Consider the following 19,204-nt stretch of genomic DNA (forward strand, 5'->3'; position numbering starts at 1 on the left):
CATATTATGGACAAAAAAAAATACTATAAAAGTCAATTGCTACTTACCAACATTCTTCAAAACATCTCCTGTGTTCAGCGGAAAAAAGAAACTCACATAGGTGCAGTCGCATTTAATTTTGTTCGGCCAATTTCTGCGATCAAAATGCAGTAATTTCAACAGGAATCCAAGCAATCGTGTTCATGTGTTCGAGTTCATGCTTCATGCGTCTCCACACTATTGACAAGACGCTGTTTTTTTCCCCTGTGAAATTTCTCAAATGTATGTGACTAAACCTTTTTCCATTTATAATTATACGAGTTTTCTTAGCAACAACCAAGCAACAACATTAAGGGATCTCTTAATGAAATTTCATTACAATTTAACGGTGAAATGCGTCATTTCTAATCCATTAGGGACCAAACGAATGGCAAAAATACAATAATTCAGACTTCAAGTTGGTATTCTTTCGCAGTTTTCGCAGTAGGAATAAGACTTTCTGATCTGAATGAAACGCAGGTATAGCTTACAACCATCAGCTTAGTCATGGTTTACTTATAGCTGTGGCTGGAAAACATCAAAGACGTTTACTTCATCTATAAAGGGATAATTCACCCAAAAATGGACATCCAAACCTGTATGGCTTTCTTTCTATTGTTGAACACAAAAGAAGATATTGTTTGGGTCCAAACAACATCGGATCCCATTGACTGTCAACAGTATAGACAAAAAACACTGAGATCTTCTTTTGTGTTTCACAAAGTCATACAGGTTTGGTACGACATTAGTGTGTAAACTAGTAATACTGACCGGACCATTGACTGGTTGATTAAATGTCAATACTTTGGATAGATCACGCGCTTTATCCTCCCGTCCGCTTTGTTTTTGTCCAGCCATTTCCCACAAATGAAGATCGTGGTCACAGCGTTGGCCGTGTTTGTAATCTCGATCCTGCTCAGAAGCCATCCGGGACTGAGTCCGGAGTTATCGTGTTCCACGTGAATGCGGAGCAGATCGCCCACGTCCAGCAGTTCCAGAATAAACCGGTTCGTCTGGCCGCGCTCAAACAGGTTCTGGAACTTCTTGGTAAGCTGCCTCTGGCCGGAGTCGCCGTTGGAGCCGAAGATGGTGATGAAGACATTGGCGTCAGTGCCTGCGCCCTTCTCGTCGCCCGTGATAACGATGAGCTCGTATTTTACAGGTACGAGGCTTTGGGCCTTGCTGGTGAAGCTCTCGATGAACTTGCTGCACTCGAAAGTTTGGAACTCATCCCGTTTTGAGGAAAGAGGGATGGCGGCGTCACAACGGAAGATATACCTGAGTGAAATAGGACAGATTATGGATAATACAGAGCATGCATATACTAGCCTCAGTAGTCCAGATCCTGAGGTTTAAACCATAATTTAATGGCTGGTCGCCATTGACTTCCATTGTATTTTTTTCCATACTTTGGAAGTCAATGGCTACCAGTAACTGTTTAGTTACCAGCATTCTTCAAAATATCTTCTTTTGTGTACAGCAGGGGGAAAAAAGCTCATACAGGTTTAGAAAAGCTTGAGGGTGAGTAAATGATTACATTTTTGAGTCTCTTCAAAGTCCAAGATCACTCACTTATTGCCCAGCTCCTTCTCCGTGACAACAACCTCCTCCACAAACCAGGAGGCTTCCACTTTGACTTTCTTGCCATCTTTAGGGATGTGTCCCAGACAGATACTAGCGATGTCTCCCAGCTCCTTGGAGGAGAACTCAAAGCGGTCCTTAGCGCCTCTGAAATCACACATGGAGCAGCGTAACACATGCTAACCAAGTAGAAATGAATACCAGCTGAGAAACAAATGTACACCTACCGCAAAAAACGCTTCTTTTTAGTCGAGTTCTCCATCACAAACTCTTTGGAACGTCCTTTCTTCCCTTCTAGAACGATCCAGGCGTTCTCTTTGGTTTCAGCATCATCCATATCTGCTGTCGTGACCAAGATTTCATATTCTGTATGAGGCAAAACACATGCGGTTATATTATCTAAAATCTGGCAAAGCAGCCATTTTCAGCAGCCATTACTCCAGTGTCATTAATTAATAATTAAGTAATCATTCTAATTAATAATGGTTCTTATTATTATCAAAGTTGAAAACAGATTCTTAGTCTTATATTTATATATTTATCAATTTGATGATTTATTTAATGTATGTATATATATATATATATATAAATTATCAAATAAATTATCAAATTGATAAAAATATATAAATGTAAGACTAAGAAACGGTTTACAATTATTTCCAGATAAAATAAAACAAAATAAAACAAAAAAGATCAATATTTGCAATTCATTCATTCAACAATTAAGTACTTTAAATGTAACTTTCAATACACGTTAATGATCTTTTAACGAATGATTCATCTGTGCATGTTATTCCAAAGAAATAATGTCATTCCCTTCAATCCCGTTATACAGAGACACTTTTCCATCCATTCAGTTCCCACTTAATATTCTGTTTCACTTGGAAATACGTCCCATTATGGAAGTAAAATGGGTTGCAAATGGGCAAGTTATGAACTCCAACTGAATTCTGTCAAATTGAACTGTTTTTACTTCACTCCATTTGTATGTGTGTGTGTGAACTCTTGTGTGTCTCACTGGTTTTTTCATCAAAATCCACTGCATCGCTGTTGGCACACGCCAGCTCTCTCATTATCTGTCCATCATCCTCGTTCTTGGCGAGCCAGCGGTCACACTGGAAACGAAACTTCTTCCCCAAGATGTCATCATGCACGTCTACATACTCCAGGTGCCAACCGGCAGCCAGACCTGTCAACACAAACACACACTTGCTTTGAGCATATAAACATATACTGGTTTGATGACAGGCCTACCTTGAGTTTAACTTCCTAATCTGCTCATCACGAGTGTTGTTCTGAGTGCTTTGATTGGCTCACCTGAGTTGTCGTGCCAAATGCGTACTTTCGAGAGCTCGCCCAAGCTGAGGATGTCAGGGAAACGGAACGTGTCCGTCTGTTTGCGCTCAAACTTGTTAGTGTTGTTGCTTTCTCTCAGAGTCAGCGTTCCAGTGTCACCGTTCTCTCCAAAAATAATCATCCACACATTAGCATCGGTTCCAGACGCTAAAAAGCAACCAATCATAGGTTACAATCTGCTGTATCTGTGACCATAAACACAACCAATCGAAGAATTGTTTTTAAGTAGTTGTAGACACTACAAAAAAGTGCGCACCAGTTACATCGCTGGTCTTCACAGAAACGGTGTAGGTGGTGAGCTCCACCATTTCCTCGTCATTTATTACTGCAGGCATCTCGCATAGGAGCGTTCGCTTGGGCCCGTATGAGCGAGACAGCCATTCCTCGTACATAAATAACGCCACTTCGTCCGTCTGCAGGTTATGCAGTTCAATCTACAGTACATACATACACGCATTAATATTTTTAAAGGCTTGCGAAATTACAATATATGTATGTCACTTTCTCTTACAAACCTTATCCAGGAACCAGTCGGGTCTGCTTCCAGAACCATCTATACGCACTCTCATCTTTCTCAAAGGAGCGATATCCTCAATCTCCAGATTGAATGTGTCCTTCTGCCCTCGTTCAAATCTTCACACATTAAACACAAAAATGAGACATGAGAAAATATGCATAATCATAATTTTTAACAGACTGTGGTCCCAGGTAACCAGGGTTGTTATAGTTAACTAAAACTAAAACCATAAAAAATGTAGTTACTTGAAATAAAATATTAACCGAAATAATATAATACACTAAAAAATACTTATTTTATTGCAGCTATTTACTGTAAGTTTAGATGTAGCACTTGTACTTAACTAAATTAATACAAAATAAAACTAGACATTTTAAAAATGAACAAAAAACAAACAACTAAATTACTAAACCTAACTAAAATTAAAGTGAAAACAGAAAAGATAAATAAATAAAGTCTAATCCAAAATATTAACAAAATCTATAGTAGTATATGATTGTCAATAAAAGAACACTGCAGGTAACCTATTTGCTAATAGTTACATTCAAATTTTATTCTTATATTTTTCAACTCAAATCAATATTTTTGCAAAATAAACTGCATGAAAACATTACATTTATCTTGCAATAATCACCAGCTGACTGTACATTATCCTTGTGTTTCTGTGTGTGTGTGTGTGTGTGTGTGCATATGCACCTGTCCTCTAATTTTGGCAGCAGTATTTCCTCTGACGTGCCGTAGACTCCAAACACAGTCATGTAGATCTGTGTGTCTGTACCTGCGTGCTGGACATCTCCTGTTATCACTGTTACCTCATAGATCACCTAGAAGAAAAATATCTTTCATGAAGTACACTTACTGTAGTATACAGCAGCAAATCAGCATATTAGAATGATTTCTGAAGGATCATGTGACACTGAAGACTGGAGTAATGATCAAATAAATGCAGCCTTGGTGAGCAGAAGAGGTTTATTTAAAAAACATTTAAAAAAAAAATCATACCAACCCTTAACTTTTGAATAGTACAGTATATACTGTAATAAAATATAATAATATTTAATAAAATAAAGAATAAACATGGGAAGTAAACACCTTACATGAGCTATTTATATTTTTAAGGCTGAATGAAATGGAATGGGGTACCTTCTGTGGGATGTTGACAGTTTCTGCATCCTGTACATCTAAGAAACGGGCGGTGAGCCCGTCTCCTCTGTCTTTGGCCAACCAGCATTTACAGGGAAACACGTAGCGCACTGCTTTAGTCGGCACGTCAACAGTCAACTCCTCTACTAACCAGCAGCTCTCTGGAGTCGCCCCATCATGACCCAACTACAAACACAACACAAACCAACAATCTGACGTCTGCAGTACATTGAGCTTACGAATGCAAACTACTGAATCTGTGTGTGTGCTTTCACTCACTTCCACTTTCTTGATGTCACCAACATCAGTTCCGTAACAGATGAAGTAATCCAAGGATCCAGGCAGGAACCCGTTTTTCCCATCCAAGTCGAGCCAGAGGCGATCTGTCTTTTTGTTCTTCTTTCCTATGATGATGACATACACTCGGCTACTCGTCCCAGCATCCCGATCCCAACCCGTCGTCACCAAGAAGTGGTAGGGAATCACTATACACACACACACACACACAACATTTAATTTTTCCCCTCATATTAAATTCAACTAGAGAATAGTGGTGTTTACTCATGAAAAAACTTTCACGATGCAAGGGTGTTGCCAGGGCTTTAAATGAAATGAAATGAAATGAAATGAAATGAAATGAAATGAAATTAAATGTAAAAAATATTTTAACAATATTATAATTTGAAATATCATAAGGGTGGATGGTTGCCAGGGCTTTAAATTAAATTAAATTAAATTAAGTTAAGTTAAGTTAAATTAAAAAAATATTTAAACAATATTATAAGTTGACATGTTAAATGAATAATATTTACATTTTTACAAATTTGGGGGAAAAAGATTGCACCTAAAATTTATTACATTTCACTTACATTTTAACACTGATAATATAATTGGTAACACTTTACAATAAGGTTTCATAACATGAACCAACAATGAACATTACTCCTTAAGCATTTATTAAAGTTAATGTAAACATTTACTAATAAATTTTTATTGTATCTGTTAACATTATTTAATGCACTGTAAACTAACATGAACAAACAATGAACAATAATATTTTTACTAACATTCACAAAGATGAATAGATGTGAGAAAAAAAATGAGACCTTCTTGTAAATTGTATGTTAGCATATAATTTGTAATGAAAATATTATATTAAATAATATAAAAATCCAAAATTGCACAATTGATGGTCTCAGACCTTTGAAGCCCACTGTATGTTGTGGAGTGGGACTCTATATGCTTATACATACATGATCCTTCCTTGTCTTCTTCTTCTGAATGCCGTTTCTTGTTTTTCTTGTTCATGTTGCTGTCCAGATTTGTCACTTTTTTAATTGGACAGAAGGCGGTCTCTCGCTCTCCCTCATACCCCTACACACACATATACATACACACAGTATATACATCTGGATGTGCTCTGGACTAGTCTGTGACGCTGTAACATTGTTAACGCATGCATGCACAGGTGCACACATGCAGGCAGACCTTAACGTAGAACACCCTGTCGATCCGTTTGTCCTCCTTCTTGCTCGAAAGCCAACGCTCGCACAAAAACAGAAACACTTCCTCCGTATCTTGGTCCACCACTTCCACCTGTTCCAGGTACCAATCAGCACTCAGCATGCTGTTGTCATGGCGAACGCTGATCTTGAACACCTGGCCCAGATCCACGGCCTCCAGGGTGAATGTGTCCACCTGACCAATCAGTAGCAGTCGTTGTCAGCAGCAAATCAGAGGGCAGATCCACTACTGTTTTAATTTTATTCCGCAAAGGTGCATTAAAAAGTGATGATCAATAAAGACATTTATGGTGTTAAAAAAAAACTATTTTCAACATTGATAACAACAAGAAATGTTTCTTGAGCAGCAAATCAACACTAGAATGATTTCAGAAGGATCATGTGACACTGAAGTAATGATGCAGAAAATTCTGTTTGAACACAGGAATAAATTACATTTTAATATATATTAAAATAGGAAAAAGTTAATTTAAATTGTAATAATGTTTCATAATTTTAACTGTATTTTTGATCAAATAAATGCAGCCTTTGTGAGCAGAAGAGACTTCTTTCAAAAACATTTTAAAAATCTTACAGAGCCCAAACTCTGAATGGTTGTTTTAAATTGTCTTTGTTTTAATGGTGTCAAAATGTCTGAAGACACAGGATAGTAAAACCTGACAAGCCTTATGAGGACATTGCCACAACAGCTTCATATAGGTTCAATTTTCACCTAAAATTAATCCAAAATTAAGAAGCATTAGGATGATGTCCTCATAAAGACGTGTATTTGTGTCTCACCGATCCTCTCTCAAACTTGTTGCTGTTCTCAGACTTGCTGAGTTTGCGTTCTCCAGTGTCGCCCATGTCTCCGTAAAGAGTGATGAACATGTTGGCATCGGTTCCCGCTCCATACACATCCCCCGTGGTCACCGTCACTGTATATGTGTGTACTGCAACACACAAAAATGTATAGTTTGGATGCAGTCATTTGCATAAAACTAGGAGTCTGTCGAATTCATAAATATAGTACATATAGGTAATTCTAAATGGAAAACTGTCCACACACTTACTCTCCAGTGTGTCGTCCACCTCTGTCTCGATGACTTTGAGGGTTCCGTCTCGTGAAAGTTTCTCTACGATGATGTCAGACGGTACCAGCTCTCGAATCGTCTCACCGTCCTCCTCCGAGCGAGCCAACCATCCCTCACACGGGAATATTGCAGTCTCAGAGCCCTGCATGAACACGCATTTTTGAGTCTTGACATGTTGAATATTAGTCCTTTACATTTTATTAAAGGGGTCATATGATGCGATTTCAATTTTTCCTTTCTCTTTGGAGTGTTACAAGCTCTTGGTGCATAAAGAAGATCTGTAAAGTTGCAAAGACTAAAGTCTCAAATCCAAAGAGATATTCTTTATAAAAGTTAAGAGTCAACCACGCCTACCTAAAACGGCTCGTTCTAACACGCCCCCACATGTCTACGTCACGATGTGGGAAGATTTCCATAACGCCGCCCAAATGTTCACGCAAAGAAAGAAGGCGTAAGTTTGATTCTCGCTGTAGTATTGTTGCTGCCGTTCGTTGTAAAAGCGAAACTACTTTGTTTGGCCTTCCAAAAGAGGACGATATCGCTTCGTCATGCCTTAGCAGTATCATATGACCCCTTTAAAGGAAATTTGATTAATAATACCATGAAGTGTTCATTCAAAGGTTAAAGGAATGGTTCACCCAAAAATGAAAATTCTGTCATTAATTACTCACCCTCATGTCGTTCCAAACCCGTAAGACCGTCGTTCACTTTCGGAACACAAATTAAGATATTCCGATGAATTCCGAGAGTTCTCTGACCCTCCATAGACAGCAAGGATCCTTACAAGATCAAGGCTCAGAAATGTAGTAAGGACATTGTTAAAATAATCCTTGTGACATCAGTGGTTCAACCGTAAGTTTTACAAAGCTACGAGAATACTTTTTGTGCACAAAGAAAACAAAAATAACGACTTTATTCAACAATTCCTCGTCTCCGTGTCACCCTGGCGCCATTTTGGAGAGTATCACATACGTAAACAACGTATGTACACAGTGTTTACGTTCAGATCAAAGCATAAACAACGTGTCCACATACGGTGCTGCTGACACAGAACAGCATACGTTGTTTACGTATGTGATACTCTCCAAAATGGTGCTATAGGGTGATGCGGAGGAGACGAATTGTTGAATAAAGTTGTTATTTTAGTTTTCTTTGTGCACAAAAAGTATTCTCATAGCTTCGTAAAATTACGGTTGAACCACTGATGTCACATGGATTATTTTAACGATGTCCTTACTACCTTACTCTGGACCTTGATCTTGTCAGAGAGCTCTCGGATTCCATCAAAAATATCTTAATTTGTGTTCCGAAGATGAACGAAGGTCTTACGGGTTTGGAACGACATGAGGGTGAGTAATTAATGACAGAATTTTCATTTTTGGGTGAACTATCCCTTTAAATGTGTAATTTATTCACTGTTGCAGTACTTTATCCTACAGGACTACCTGCTTAGTGGTAAACTGACAAGTCTGGGCAGAAAAATGGGGTAGAGGAGGCTAGTTTTAAATTTCAGTAAAATAATAATCTAATAATCAGCCAATTCATAAAATAATCCATCTAATATCAAAATCTGTCACACAGGCCGTGTCAAGGCTGAAAGTATGTAATATACTATACCATTCAAAAGTTTGAGATCGGTAAGATTTATTTGAAAGAGTCTCTTACGCTCACCATTTCTGCATTTATAATTATTTGCTACAAAGATACAATGAAAATTGTGAAACATTACAATTTCAAATGGCTGCTTTCTATTGTAATATATGTTCAAATGTAATTTATTCCTGTGATCAAAGCTGAATTTTCAGCATCATTACTCCAGTCTTCAGTGTCACATGTTCCTTTAGAAATCATTCTAATAAGCTGATTTGCTGCTCAAGAAATATTTCTTATTATTAGCAAAGCTGAAAACTGTTTTGCTGCTTCATATTTTTGTGGCAACTATGATATATTTTTTTCAAGATTCATTAATGAATTGAAATTTCAAAATAGCACCTATTTGAAATAGAAATCTTCTGTACCATTATAAATGTCTTTACTGTCACTATTGAGCGATTTAATGCATCCTTGCTGAATTAAAGTATTCATTTGTTTAAAAAAAGTGTACTGTAAATAAACAGTTTCTGCTGGTAAACGGTGGACGTGAATGTTGATACCAGAGTGTCCCGCTGGTGTGATGTGATGCGTTTCACTCCTCTACTGTACACAGATAGCGCTGGAGTGGAGCGACAGGTCAGAGAAGATTAGTCACTGGAACTAATTATACAAACGGCAACAGAGAGCAGACGTGGGTCAATGAAATGGGTGTACGACAGACAGCGGAGAGGAAAAGAAGGTTTTCCACAGCCAGACGGGAACATTCTAGACTCAACCAAGTTTCACGTTGCCAGAATTAAGACCAATATATCTTGTCCAAAGCATAGCTTAGTCTGGCCAAAAACGAGCACTTACGCAGGAAAGGCAGTCTGACCAACGTGTGAAAGGATCAGCCAGTTTGCCGTTTTAAGTGACAATTGGCAGGATATGTATTTCTGGATCCCTTGAGTTTTCCAAAAATGCTTTGGGCTGAGATTAGACAAACCCAACTGCATTTCAAGAAGTCTGTCATGTTTAACTGTACAGTACATGCAGATTTGTACAAAAGCAGTTGATCTCTTTCTAACAGAGATAAAGTTCAGTAAAGTACTGTAAGATAAAGCTCAATACCTTCACTTTCCGGAGAAGTCGGCGAATTTCCACACGGTCTAAATGCCAGCCAGGGTTCACCCCTCGATTATCGTGACCGATACGGATTTTCTCAATGATATCACCAATGTCCTCCAACTGCAGAAGCCCAGAATTAACATCAACGTCACTGCTGTCAGTGTAAGCCTTCCATTAAAATTATTAATTGAAAAGTTAAGATGAAACGAAGACCCAGATTAATTTCTATTAGTTCAGGTTGGTTTTAGGGTTATTTTAGTTAAAAAAATTTAAAATAAAACTGAAAGTAAAATTAAAACCATAAAAATGTTCCTTGAAATAAAATAAACATTAAATGAAATAAAACTTTATTTTAAAGTGCCCCTATTATGGGTAATGAAAGGTATGCAAATATGCATTTATTTTTACCTTACTTGCTCAATGGCTCCCAAACGATTCGCCCAACGATTCATTTTTCCAAACCCCTCCTTTGCGTGACGCTAATCTGCAGTGATTGGTCCGATTGGTCTCATTTTCATTTCATCTTGCCTGTAATGCCTGATAAAGCAGCGTTTGTAAGCGCAGTACTGCTTTGTGTACAGCGTTACCAGGGAAACCGCTATTTTTACCGCTCCAAAAGCGGCACCTAGTGGCAAAGAATGAATTTGCATTTTAATTCAGACCAAACAATAGCTTTATACACGGTGCACTTTCAGATTTAAAGGTTTCAGATTTGCAGGATGTTTTCATTCACTTAGAGCTGTGTTACACACTGCATGAAAGCTAATTTCCAAAAATCCATAATAGGGGCACTTTAACTAGTTACCAAGGCAACATTTCTCATTTTAGTTTAGTTTCACTTGATGTACTAAAATGAATAAAACTATATAAACATTACTAGTACTACTACTACTACTAACAACGACAAAAACACACAACAAAATTACTAAAACTTGAACTAAAACTAAAATTCCAAATTTCAGTAAAAACTATAAAGGTTTCTCAGTGATACTAAAATAACACTGGCTGGTTTATGCCAGTTGTACTGGTCTGTTGTTGGTCCAGCAACAAAACTTCACCAGCAAAACGCAGCACATAAAGCAGGACAAATACCATCATCTTTCAACCCTAGTTTTATATTTATGTTGAGCAGCACAGAAACGATCTGCTCATTTACCTCTACAATGAACATGTCCTCCGCCCCTCGTTCAAAGTACATCCTCCTCTCTCTCTTGTTGACGCAGAGAGACTTCTGAGACGTACACACTCCGTTCTGCCCGTACAGAATGATGAAGACGTCTGCGTCCGTTCCCGCAGCAAATATATCACTGGTGAAGATTTTAATCTCATAGGGAACAACTGCAGCACAAAAGAGGAAATCAGATGAATCACGAACAGCCCGTGTTGGTCTGTCTATGAGTGTTATGGCACAAATCATCTGTCTGTATTTATAAAACATGAAGTAAATAAGGTTTAGTATTAGTCTGTAATCATTATAATTAGCTACATAAAAATGTATCATACAGAGAGTGTATAGAACTGTCTGCAGTTCATTAGGGTACAGGTCTCTGACAATGGCACCATCGTCTTTTCCTTTATCCAGCCAGCGGCCACATGGAAAGAGCAGCAGCTGACCCAGAGATGGAGCATCGATCTCTACCCAGTCCAAAAACCAGCCTGGAGACGCACCTGAAAAACAGGACAACCCCCCCCACATAACACACACATACACAAAACATACACACACAGAGACACGTGCAACATCCACATACACACATGTACACTGTAAGTACGGTAATTGTCTGTAGGGTTTACACCAATGCTGGATTCAGAAAGCCAGAGAAATTAAATGATCACAAATTAAGTAACAATTTAATGCAAAAAAGACATAAAGGCATAAATGACAAAGATACTGACGCAGATTCATATGGATATAAATCAACCTTCATTTTCTTTATGCATGCACATTACTTAAATTTAAACTTGCATATTTTTTTAACAACTTTTATGTTTTGCACTTAGAACAAGTGAACTTTTTTGTCATGTTTTTGAGAGAAGTCATCAAAGACTGCAGTAAAAACATTAATATAGTGAAATATTATTACAATTTAAAATGAATGTTTTCTATTTTAATATATTGTAAAATGTCATTTATTCCTGTGATCAAAGCTGAATTTTCACGATCATTACTCCAGTCTTCAGTGTCACATGATCCTACAGAAATCATTCTAATATGTATTTTCAGGATTTTTTAATGAATAGAAAAACTTTAAAATAATAGCATTTATTTGAAATAGACATCTTTTGTAACATTATAAATGTCTTTTCTGTCACTTTTGATCAATTTCACCCATCCTTGCTAAATAAAAGTATTCATTTGTTTTTAACCAACCCCAACTGAACACTAGTGTTTTTTATGCATAATAGATGATTTTCACTTTATAATTAAGTATTTTTAAAATAAGAAAATAACCAAAAATAAGTAGAATCAGAAACATCATTACGATTATGTTTTAGAGTACAAATACAGTTTATAACTCATGTCTTTATACTATCTGTAAATAGCATCACTCTTTTTAACAACACAATAGCATTAATAGGAATGGATGTACATTACTTTTGTTTTTTGCTGTAAAAAGAACAGCGATTCGTTACAGTGTAAACACACAGACGAGCACACGCACACACGTCAATCATCAATGCACAGATTTGAACTCAACCAGAGTTCAGTTCAACAGAATGCAGATTCAACATATTTGCATAAAGATTTGAAACATTATAGAGTGACCTCTGATGTGAATGTGTGTACCTGCGTTGTCGTGGCCGATGCGGATTCTCTTGAGTTTTCTGATGTCCACTGCCTCAATGGTGAACTCGTCAATCAGTCCCAACTCATACTTGTTCCTATGGTTCTTAAACGCCTTTAGATTAATGATACCTGACACACACAAACACACTTTTCAGTAGCGGATGGGCTAACAGTACTAACAGTACAATCTGAATTGTTTTCATAGTTACCAGTGTCGTCTTTGGTTCCGTAAAGAATAGCATAAACGTTTGCATCTGTCCCGGCGCTCTTCTTCTCCCCTGTTTTTACTCTCATTGTGAACGTGGTTGACATGGCTACAGACAGACATGATCAATGTAATATCAATGCAATAAGCCAATGCCATTAGGTTAAAGCAGAACACTTGTGTAACATTCAAGAGACCTTTTTGCTCTAGTCCGAGTTGAGCAGGTGATGACTCCCCTTCTTCATCTTCATCTCTCTTCATGAAAGCCTCGTCTACGGGCACTAATTCACGGCTCAGCTGCCCGTCATCTTCATCAACCGCCAACCAGCGCTGACAGGGGAAAAAATACCTGAGCAACACACACAAATACAGTCAACAAAGTCTACAGAAAACAGAAATCACTTTAATATGTCAGTTGTTTCTCTTTAGCCAGTGATTAGATTCAATCGGGCAAGTAAGCATCACATTTTTCATCTGAGGAACTAAAAACTGAAACTAAAACTAAACCCATTAAAAAAACATTTTCAATACTTGAAATAGAATAAATATTAACTGTAATAAAAGTGAAATGAAATATATATATATATTTCAGCAAGGGCAACATTTCTCATTTTCATTTAGTTTAAGTTTTAAATATTAAAATAATTCAAACTTAAACTAAAAGCTAAAACTTAATAAAAAACATATAGTGATATTTAGGGGGAAAAACTAATAAAATACATTACAAAAATTAAAATAAAATAAAATATGAAAATCAAAAAAAAATAAAATATTAAATATATTTTAAAAAAATCAAATTCAAAATATTAACAAAAACTATAATATAATAGTACATTAATGATACTAAAATAAGGGCTCAGTAACCCTACGTCTCTTGATGATTTCAAAAAATGTCTGAAATTATACTCATATATTTTTTGTATAAATTTCAATGTATTCATTAATTTACACATTGTAAATAAATGATTTATTTCCTTAAAATGTATTTATTTAAAATAAATATTTAAGCAATTTCTGCAATCAAACGTCAGAGATCTCAATATGAACTCAAACATTTCTCATCTAGCATTCCCAATATTAAAGCTGCAAAACTGCAAACCATATTAATTGTATAGCTCTCAACTCTTACTATACATCAACAATTTCTCCTGAGAAATGTTAAGGGACACAAAGGTGGTACTTAAATGAGAAGTACATTACGTGCATGACACTCACATGGTTTCATCTTTCACATCAAAGATCTCGACGCGGTCCAGATACCACGCAACATTCGCCTGCTTGTTGTCATGACGCATCCTCAGTTTCTTCAAGGGCCCCAGATCCATCCCAGTGATCGTGAACACGTCCTCCTGAAAATGATCCGCAGTCAGGTACATTCTCTATACAGTGTGAATGTGTGGGTGTTTTGTTCCACTCACCTGTCCGCGCTCAAACTTGTTAAGGTGGTTTGACTTGCGTAGTTTTCTCTCGCCCGTGTCGCCCATTTCTCCATAGACGTTGATGTAAACACTCGCATCGGTTCCGGCCCCCAGCATATCCCCAGTGAACACATGAACCTCATATGAATTCTCTAAAATACATGAACACACAAGTGTCTTCTCAAAATTCACTTCCGTTGAAGGTATCAGGTGGTACACACTTGGAATGTCTGAATCTCATTGTATTAGATAACAAAATAGCAAACAATTTTATTTTAATTCATTATCAAATTTATTTGAAAGCAAATGGGCACAAGCACAATTGTGACCATGGACCACAAAACCAGTCATAAGGGTCAATTTTTTTGATCTTTACTTAATATCCTAATGATTTTTGGCATAAAAGAAAAATCTATAATTTTGACCCATACAATGTATTTTTGGCTATTGCTACAAATATACCCCAGCGACTTAAGACTGCTTTTGTGCTCCAGGGTCACATATATAAGCAAAGTTTCATGAAAAGAACTTTGTTACACTACATTTTTTTATCTTAAATAAAATCATTAATGAAATAAAATATGTACAGTATTTCAAATTCATTTAAAAATGTATTTATAAAAATGTATAAACAAATTTATTTATGAATTTATAAATGTAAATGTATTACTTTGTAAATTTTAAATAAACGATTCATTTTCCTAAAAAAGCATTTATTTAAAATTCATTGTTTTTTATATATACTTTTTGGTTGTGAAGGATTGAATCTCTCTCTATACCCTCCAGATCTTCATAATCCTCAGCACGCAGCTCCACGAGTATCTCTCCATCCTCTTCATCACGAGCGAGCCATCGGCCACATGGGAAACTGAAAGTTCGAACAACCTCCTTCAGTTCACCTGGGGATTCTTCTTCCTCCTAGAGATGATTAGATGGGTGTAAAAATAAATATTTAAATATTGGTCAATCACGATTCGTTTTTCAATTGCTCATTCTGAAAATGTTCAATTTGGTCACTCTCAGTATTGAACATTTAGTTGCTGGACTAGACTAAATAAATTCTAAATTAAGGTTTAAATCGAGAAAATACGCTTTTTGTTTCAAAAGCAAAGACCTAACTGCCAAACCTTTTTCTTCTTTTTCTTCTTTTTGTCTTTCTTGTCCTCCTCTTTCTTCTCTGGTTTCACCATTGCCATGACCAGCCGTTTAACGTCCACTTTCTCCAAGAACCATCCAGCCCCTATTCCCGAGCCGTCATGGCCGATTCGGATCTTATAGACCCGTCCCACATCTAGGCCCTCGATCTTAAATCAACCAGTGAAAATGCATCTCTTCAGAAACAAACAATCGGATTCCAGAAACGTCACAGCTTTTAAAATATAGAGTAGGATTTTCATCTACAACTCCATTAACTCACCCTAAAGATCTCAGTGGTTCCTCTCTCAAAGTTGTTGGATCGGCTCTTCAGCTGTATTAGTTCGGTTTTTCCCTCCTCACCGTAAATCTGCAGGAAGACGTTCGCATTCGTCCCTCCGGTCCACACGTCTCCTGTCACCACGGTTACTTCATAATTGATCACTGTCGATTAGAAAAACAATGATTGATCATTTTTAGTTCACAGTAGCTGGATTTCAACATGAAGTCAAATTTTTACTGTGCATATATTGAAAAAGCATGGTGACTACAACCCCAACGTCATGGGTATGATTCCCAGGGAATGCAAGAACTGCCTTTATCAAATGCAAAATTGTGAAATACATACATTTCTCAATCTCCAGCGTCTCACTTGGATAGATTTCCACCTCCACCTTCCCATCAGCCTCGTCCTTACAGAGCCAGCGGTGACTGGGGAACATGTACTGCACCCCGTGCACCGGCACCCAGATCTGAACGCTGTCCAGGAACCAACCGGCTTGCAGGCCCTCGTTAGTGTGGCCAATCAGCAACCTGTTTATCTACAGGACCCTCCCAGAGAGCGGAGGGGAGTCACAGTAAGTACGCACATTTGTTTCATTTGAGATGAATGTGAGTATAAATGTTATGTACAAATGTATGAATAATGTTTACAGTATGTATTATATACATCATATTTTATAATGTGAGCATCCACATCATTTGACAGGATTTCTTGTGACATTTGATAGTAGTTGCATTTTTGACATTTGCCATTCCTAGTATGTACCTATCCTGAGAAAATAGAATAGAACAGAACAGAACAGAATGAATTTATCAGAATAGAGTTAATTTGAACAACACAATAAAAGAGAACAAATGTGGACAACAGAACAAAATATAACAAAATTGAACATTAGAATAGAATAGAATAGAATGAGTTGCACTAAACATAATAGAACAAATGTAAAAATAACTAAATAGAACAAATTTAAACATTAGAAAGAATAGAATAGAACAGAACAAAACAAAACAGAATGGGTTTAACAAAATAATATGAACAACAGAACAGAACATAGTACAAATGTAAACAAAAGAACAAAGTAGAAAAAAATTGAACATAAGTATAGAATACAGTAGAATGGAATAGAATGAGTTTAACAGAATATAGTGAATTTGAACAACATAACACAATAGAACAAATCTACCAACACAACAGTACAAAATAGAACAAATTTTAACGTTATAAAGAACAGAACAGAATAGAACAGAATAGAATAGAACGAGTTTAACAGAATATAGTGAATTTGAACAGAATAGAATGCAATATAACATATGTAAACTACAGAAAACAATATAACAAATATATACATTAGAAAGAATAGAACAGAATACAAGAGAATAGAATTAGTTCAACAGAATAGAGTGAATTTGAACAACAGAACAAACACAATAGAACAAATGTAAACAGAACAAATTCGAAGAAGATGAACAGAACAGAACAGAACAGAATAGAATAGAATAGAATAAAATTTTAACTTTAGACTGGGTAAATTTGCTGAACATGAACAGGTAGCATACCTTGCCAATGTCAAAGGTCTCTATGGTGAAGATGTCCGTCTGTCCCGTCTCAAAATAGTTCCCCAGGTCGTTATCGGAGACGACCAGCAGCATCTTGTTGGTGTCGTTTTTCTCTCCGTACAGCTTTACGAACACCTTCGAATCTGAGCTGGCACCATTAATACTGCCTGTCTTTATCGCAATGTGATAACCAACAGCTGGAACAAAAACACACACGTCAAAACCTATTGTATCTAGCCTATATTTATGTACACAGAAATACAAAGTACGTTTTGTTTCATTGTTGCATACATTTAACTTTTTTGTATGTGATAATGTTTGTTTGTATGTGTGCGTTCACTGACTGAACAAACGTTGACCATCATCAGTAGGGACTAGCTCTCTCAAAATCTGCCCGTCATCTTCATTACGATCCAGCCACCTGAGATGAGACAGAGAGAGATACAGTATGGGAATGTGCAGGATGAGTGTGTGTGTTTGTGTGTGTGTTATAGGCGTGTGTGTAGCTGAGCTCTCTTGTTGATGTAGGTAGGGTTTCCTCGGCACTCATTAGTGTCCATTAGTAACCAGAGTCAGTTTTCTCAACTACATAATTGACTTAAACACCACTCTCCCATGTTCTTTACCCGGCCAGACACGCGCACATATATGTACGTACTTATACTGACAACAAGTGAGCTTGAAATATGCTTTAGCACACAAGCTAATGTTTGTTAGATTGCCTTGCCTGTAACATGGGAACTCGATGGATGACGCCTCAGGTTGCCCCTCCTCTCTGATCATCACCTTATCCAGGAACCAACCACATCCTCCGCCTCGTCCGTCATGACCAATCCGAACCTTCTTGATCTGTCCCAGTGTGACCGCCTCTACCAGGAACTCATCATGCTGAGAAAAGAGTTAACACATACTACTTCTGCAGTATGAAGTACGTATATTATGCACATATATACAGGGTTCTGTATCCCACAATGCAATGTGTTTATCTTTAGATTTCATTTTCAGAATGAACCGGATATAACATCTCCAGCCACTCATTATTTAATCAGATTACCAAAAGTTAAGACATTATAGGGTAGTATAGTTATACATTATAGGGTATAGATATTTTAGAAATGTGAAAACTGACTTTAATGAGGTCATGTGACAGCAATGTAGCATACAACTTTATGTAAACAGTACACATTATTCAGCAATAAATATTTTAAACAGTAGTATATTGTTGTCATATGACAATTATTTTGCATGTTTCATTCATCAAGTGCCATTCGGTTGTCATCTCTGATATAATGAGGCTATTTATTTATATATAAATTAAATTAAGGCTGCCTTTAAATGTAAAAAATACAGTAAAAACTATTTTTTTCTATTTTACTATATTTTGACATTTAATTTATTCCTGAGATGAATCACATGACCCTTCAGAAATCATTCTAACATGCCGATTTGCTGCTTAAGAAGCATTTCTAATTATTATCAATGTTGAAAACAGCTATGCTTCTTAATATTTTTGTGGAATCCATGCACATGTTTCATGCCAGCATGTCAAATGTCATTACTCACGTTTCCTTTCTCAAACTTGTTAGCGTTGTTTTGGCTCATGAACATCAGACGCTCTCCAGTGTCTCCCAAGTCGCCAATGATGTTTAAATAAACACTGGCATCTGTCCCACTTCCGCTGATGTTTCCCGTGCAAATCGTCACACGATATTTAATAACTATTAAACAGCAATAAAAAATATATATGTGACCCTGGAGCAGAAAATCACTCATAAGTTGCACAGGTATATTTGTAGCAATAGCCAACAATACATTGTATGGGTCAAAATGATCGATTTTTCTTTTATGCCAAAAATTAAAGATCATGTTCGATGAAGATATTTTGTAAATTTCCTACCATAAATATATC

General features: G+C 36.7%; 1 protein-coding gene across 1 annotated transcript in view; it reads right to left on the bottom strand.

The window, feature by feature from the left end:
• Positions 1-791: 791 nt before the first annotated feature.
• The window catches only part of LOC107737181 (lipoxygenase homology domain-containing protein 1-like), a 34,196-nt gene continuing 15,783 nt past the window's right edge, over positions 792-19,204 (bottom strand). Inside the window, exons 14-42 of the mRNA XM_016548627.1 lie at positions 18,859-19,013; positions 18,023-18,183; positions 17,640-17,716; positions 17,296-17,492; positions 16,085-16,277; positions 15,740-15,900; positions 15,450-15,626; positions 15,102-15,240; positions 14,323-14,474; positions 14,120-14,253; positions 13,102-13,253; positions 12,909-13,013; positions 12,700-12,828; positions 11,415-11,579; positions 11,068-11,249; positions 9,915-10,031; positions 7,191-7,353; positions 6,919-7,070; positions 6,104-6,313; positions 5,869-5,989; positions 4,895-5,100; positions 4,169-4,296; positions 3,471-3,588; positions 3,212-3,389; positions 2,917-3,102; positions 2,618-2,788; positions 1,827-1,965; positions 1,591-1,746; positions 792-1,296 (exon numbers count right to left, since the gene is read on the bottom strand). Coding sequence (XP_016404113.1) covers positions 816-1,296; positions 1,591-1,746; positions 1,827-1,965; positions 2,618-2,788; positions 2,917-3,102; positions 3,212-3,389; positions 3,471-3,588; positions 4,169-4,296; positions 4,895-5,100; positions 5,869-5,989; positions 6,104-6,313; positions 6,919-7,070; positions 7,191-7,353; positions 9,915-10,031; positions 11,068-11,249; positions 11,415-11,579; positions 12,700-12,828; positions 12,909-13,013; positions 13,102-13,253; positions 14,120-14,253; positions 14,323-14,474; positions 15,102-15,240; positions 15,450-15,626; positions 15,740-15,900; positions 16,085-16,277; positions 17,296-17,492; positions 17,640-17,716; positions 18,023-18,183; positions 18,859-19,013 — 4,805 coding nt within the window. The 3' untranslated portion in view covers positions 792-815. The remainder of the gene's footprint in view (positions 1,297-1,590; positions 1,747-1,826; positions 1,966-2,617; positions 2,789-2,916; positions 3,103-3,211; positions 3,390-3,470; positions 3,589-4,168; positions 4,297-4,894; positions 5,101-5,868; positions 5,990-6,103; positions 6,314-6,918; positions 7,071-7,190; positions 7,354-9,914; positions 10,032-11,067; positions 11,250-11,414; positions 11,580-12,699; positions 12,829-12,908; positions 13,014-13,101; positions 13,254-14,119; positions 14,254-14,322; positions 14,475-15,101; positions 15,241-15,449; positions 15,627-15,739; positions 15,901-16,084; positions 16,278-17,295; positions 17,493-17,639; positions 17,717-18,022; positions 18,184-18,858; positions 19,014-19,204) is intronic.

Source organism: Sinocyclocheilus rhinocerous, unplaced genomic scaffold (assembly GCF_001515625.1).
Source record: "Sinocyclocheilus rhinocerous isolate Xijiao unplaced genomic scaffold, SAMN03320098_v1.1 scaffold284, whole genome shotgun sequence".
Taxonomy (NCBI): Eukaryota; Metazoa; Chordata; class Actinopteri; order Cypriniformes; family Cyprinidae; genus Sinocyclocheilus; species Sinocyclocheilus rhinocerous.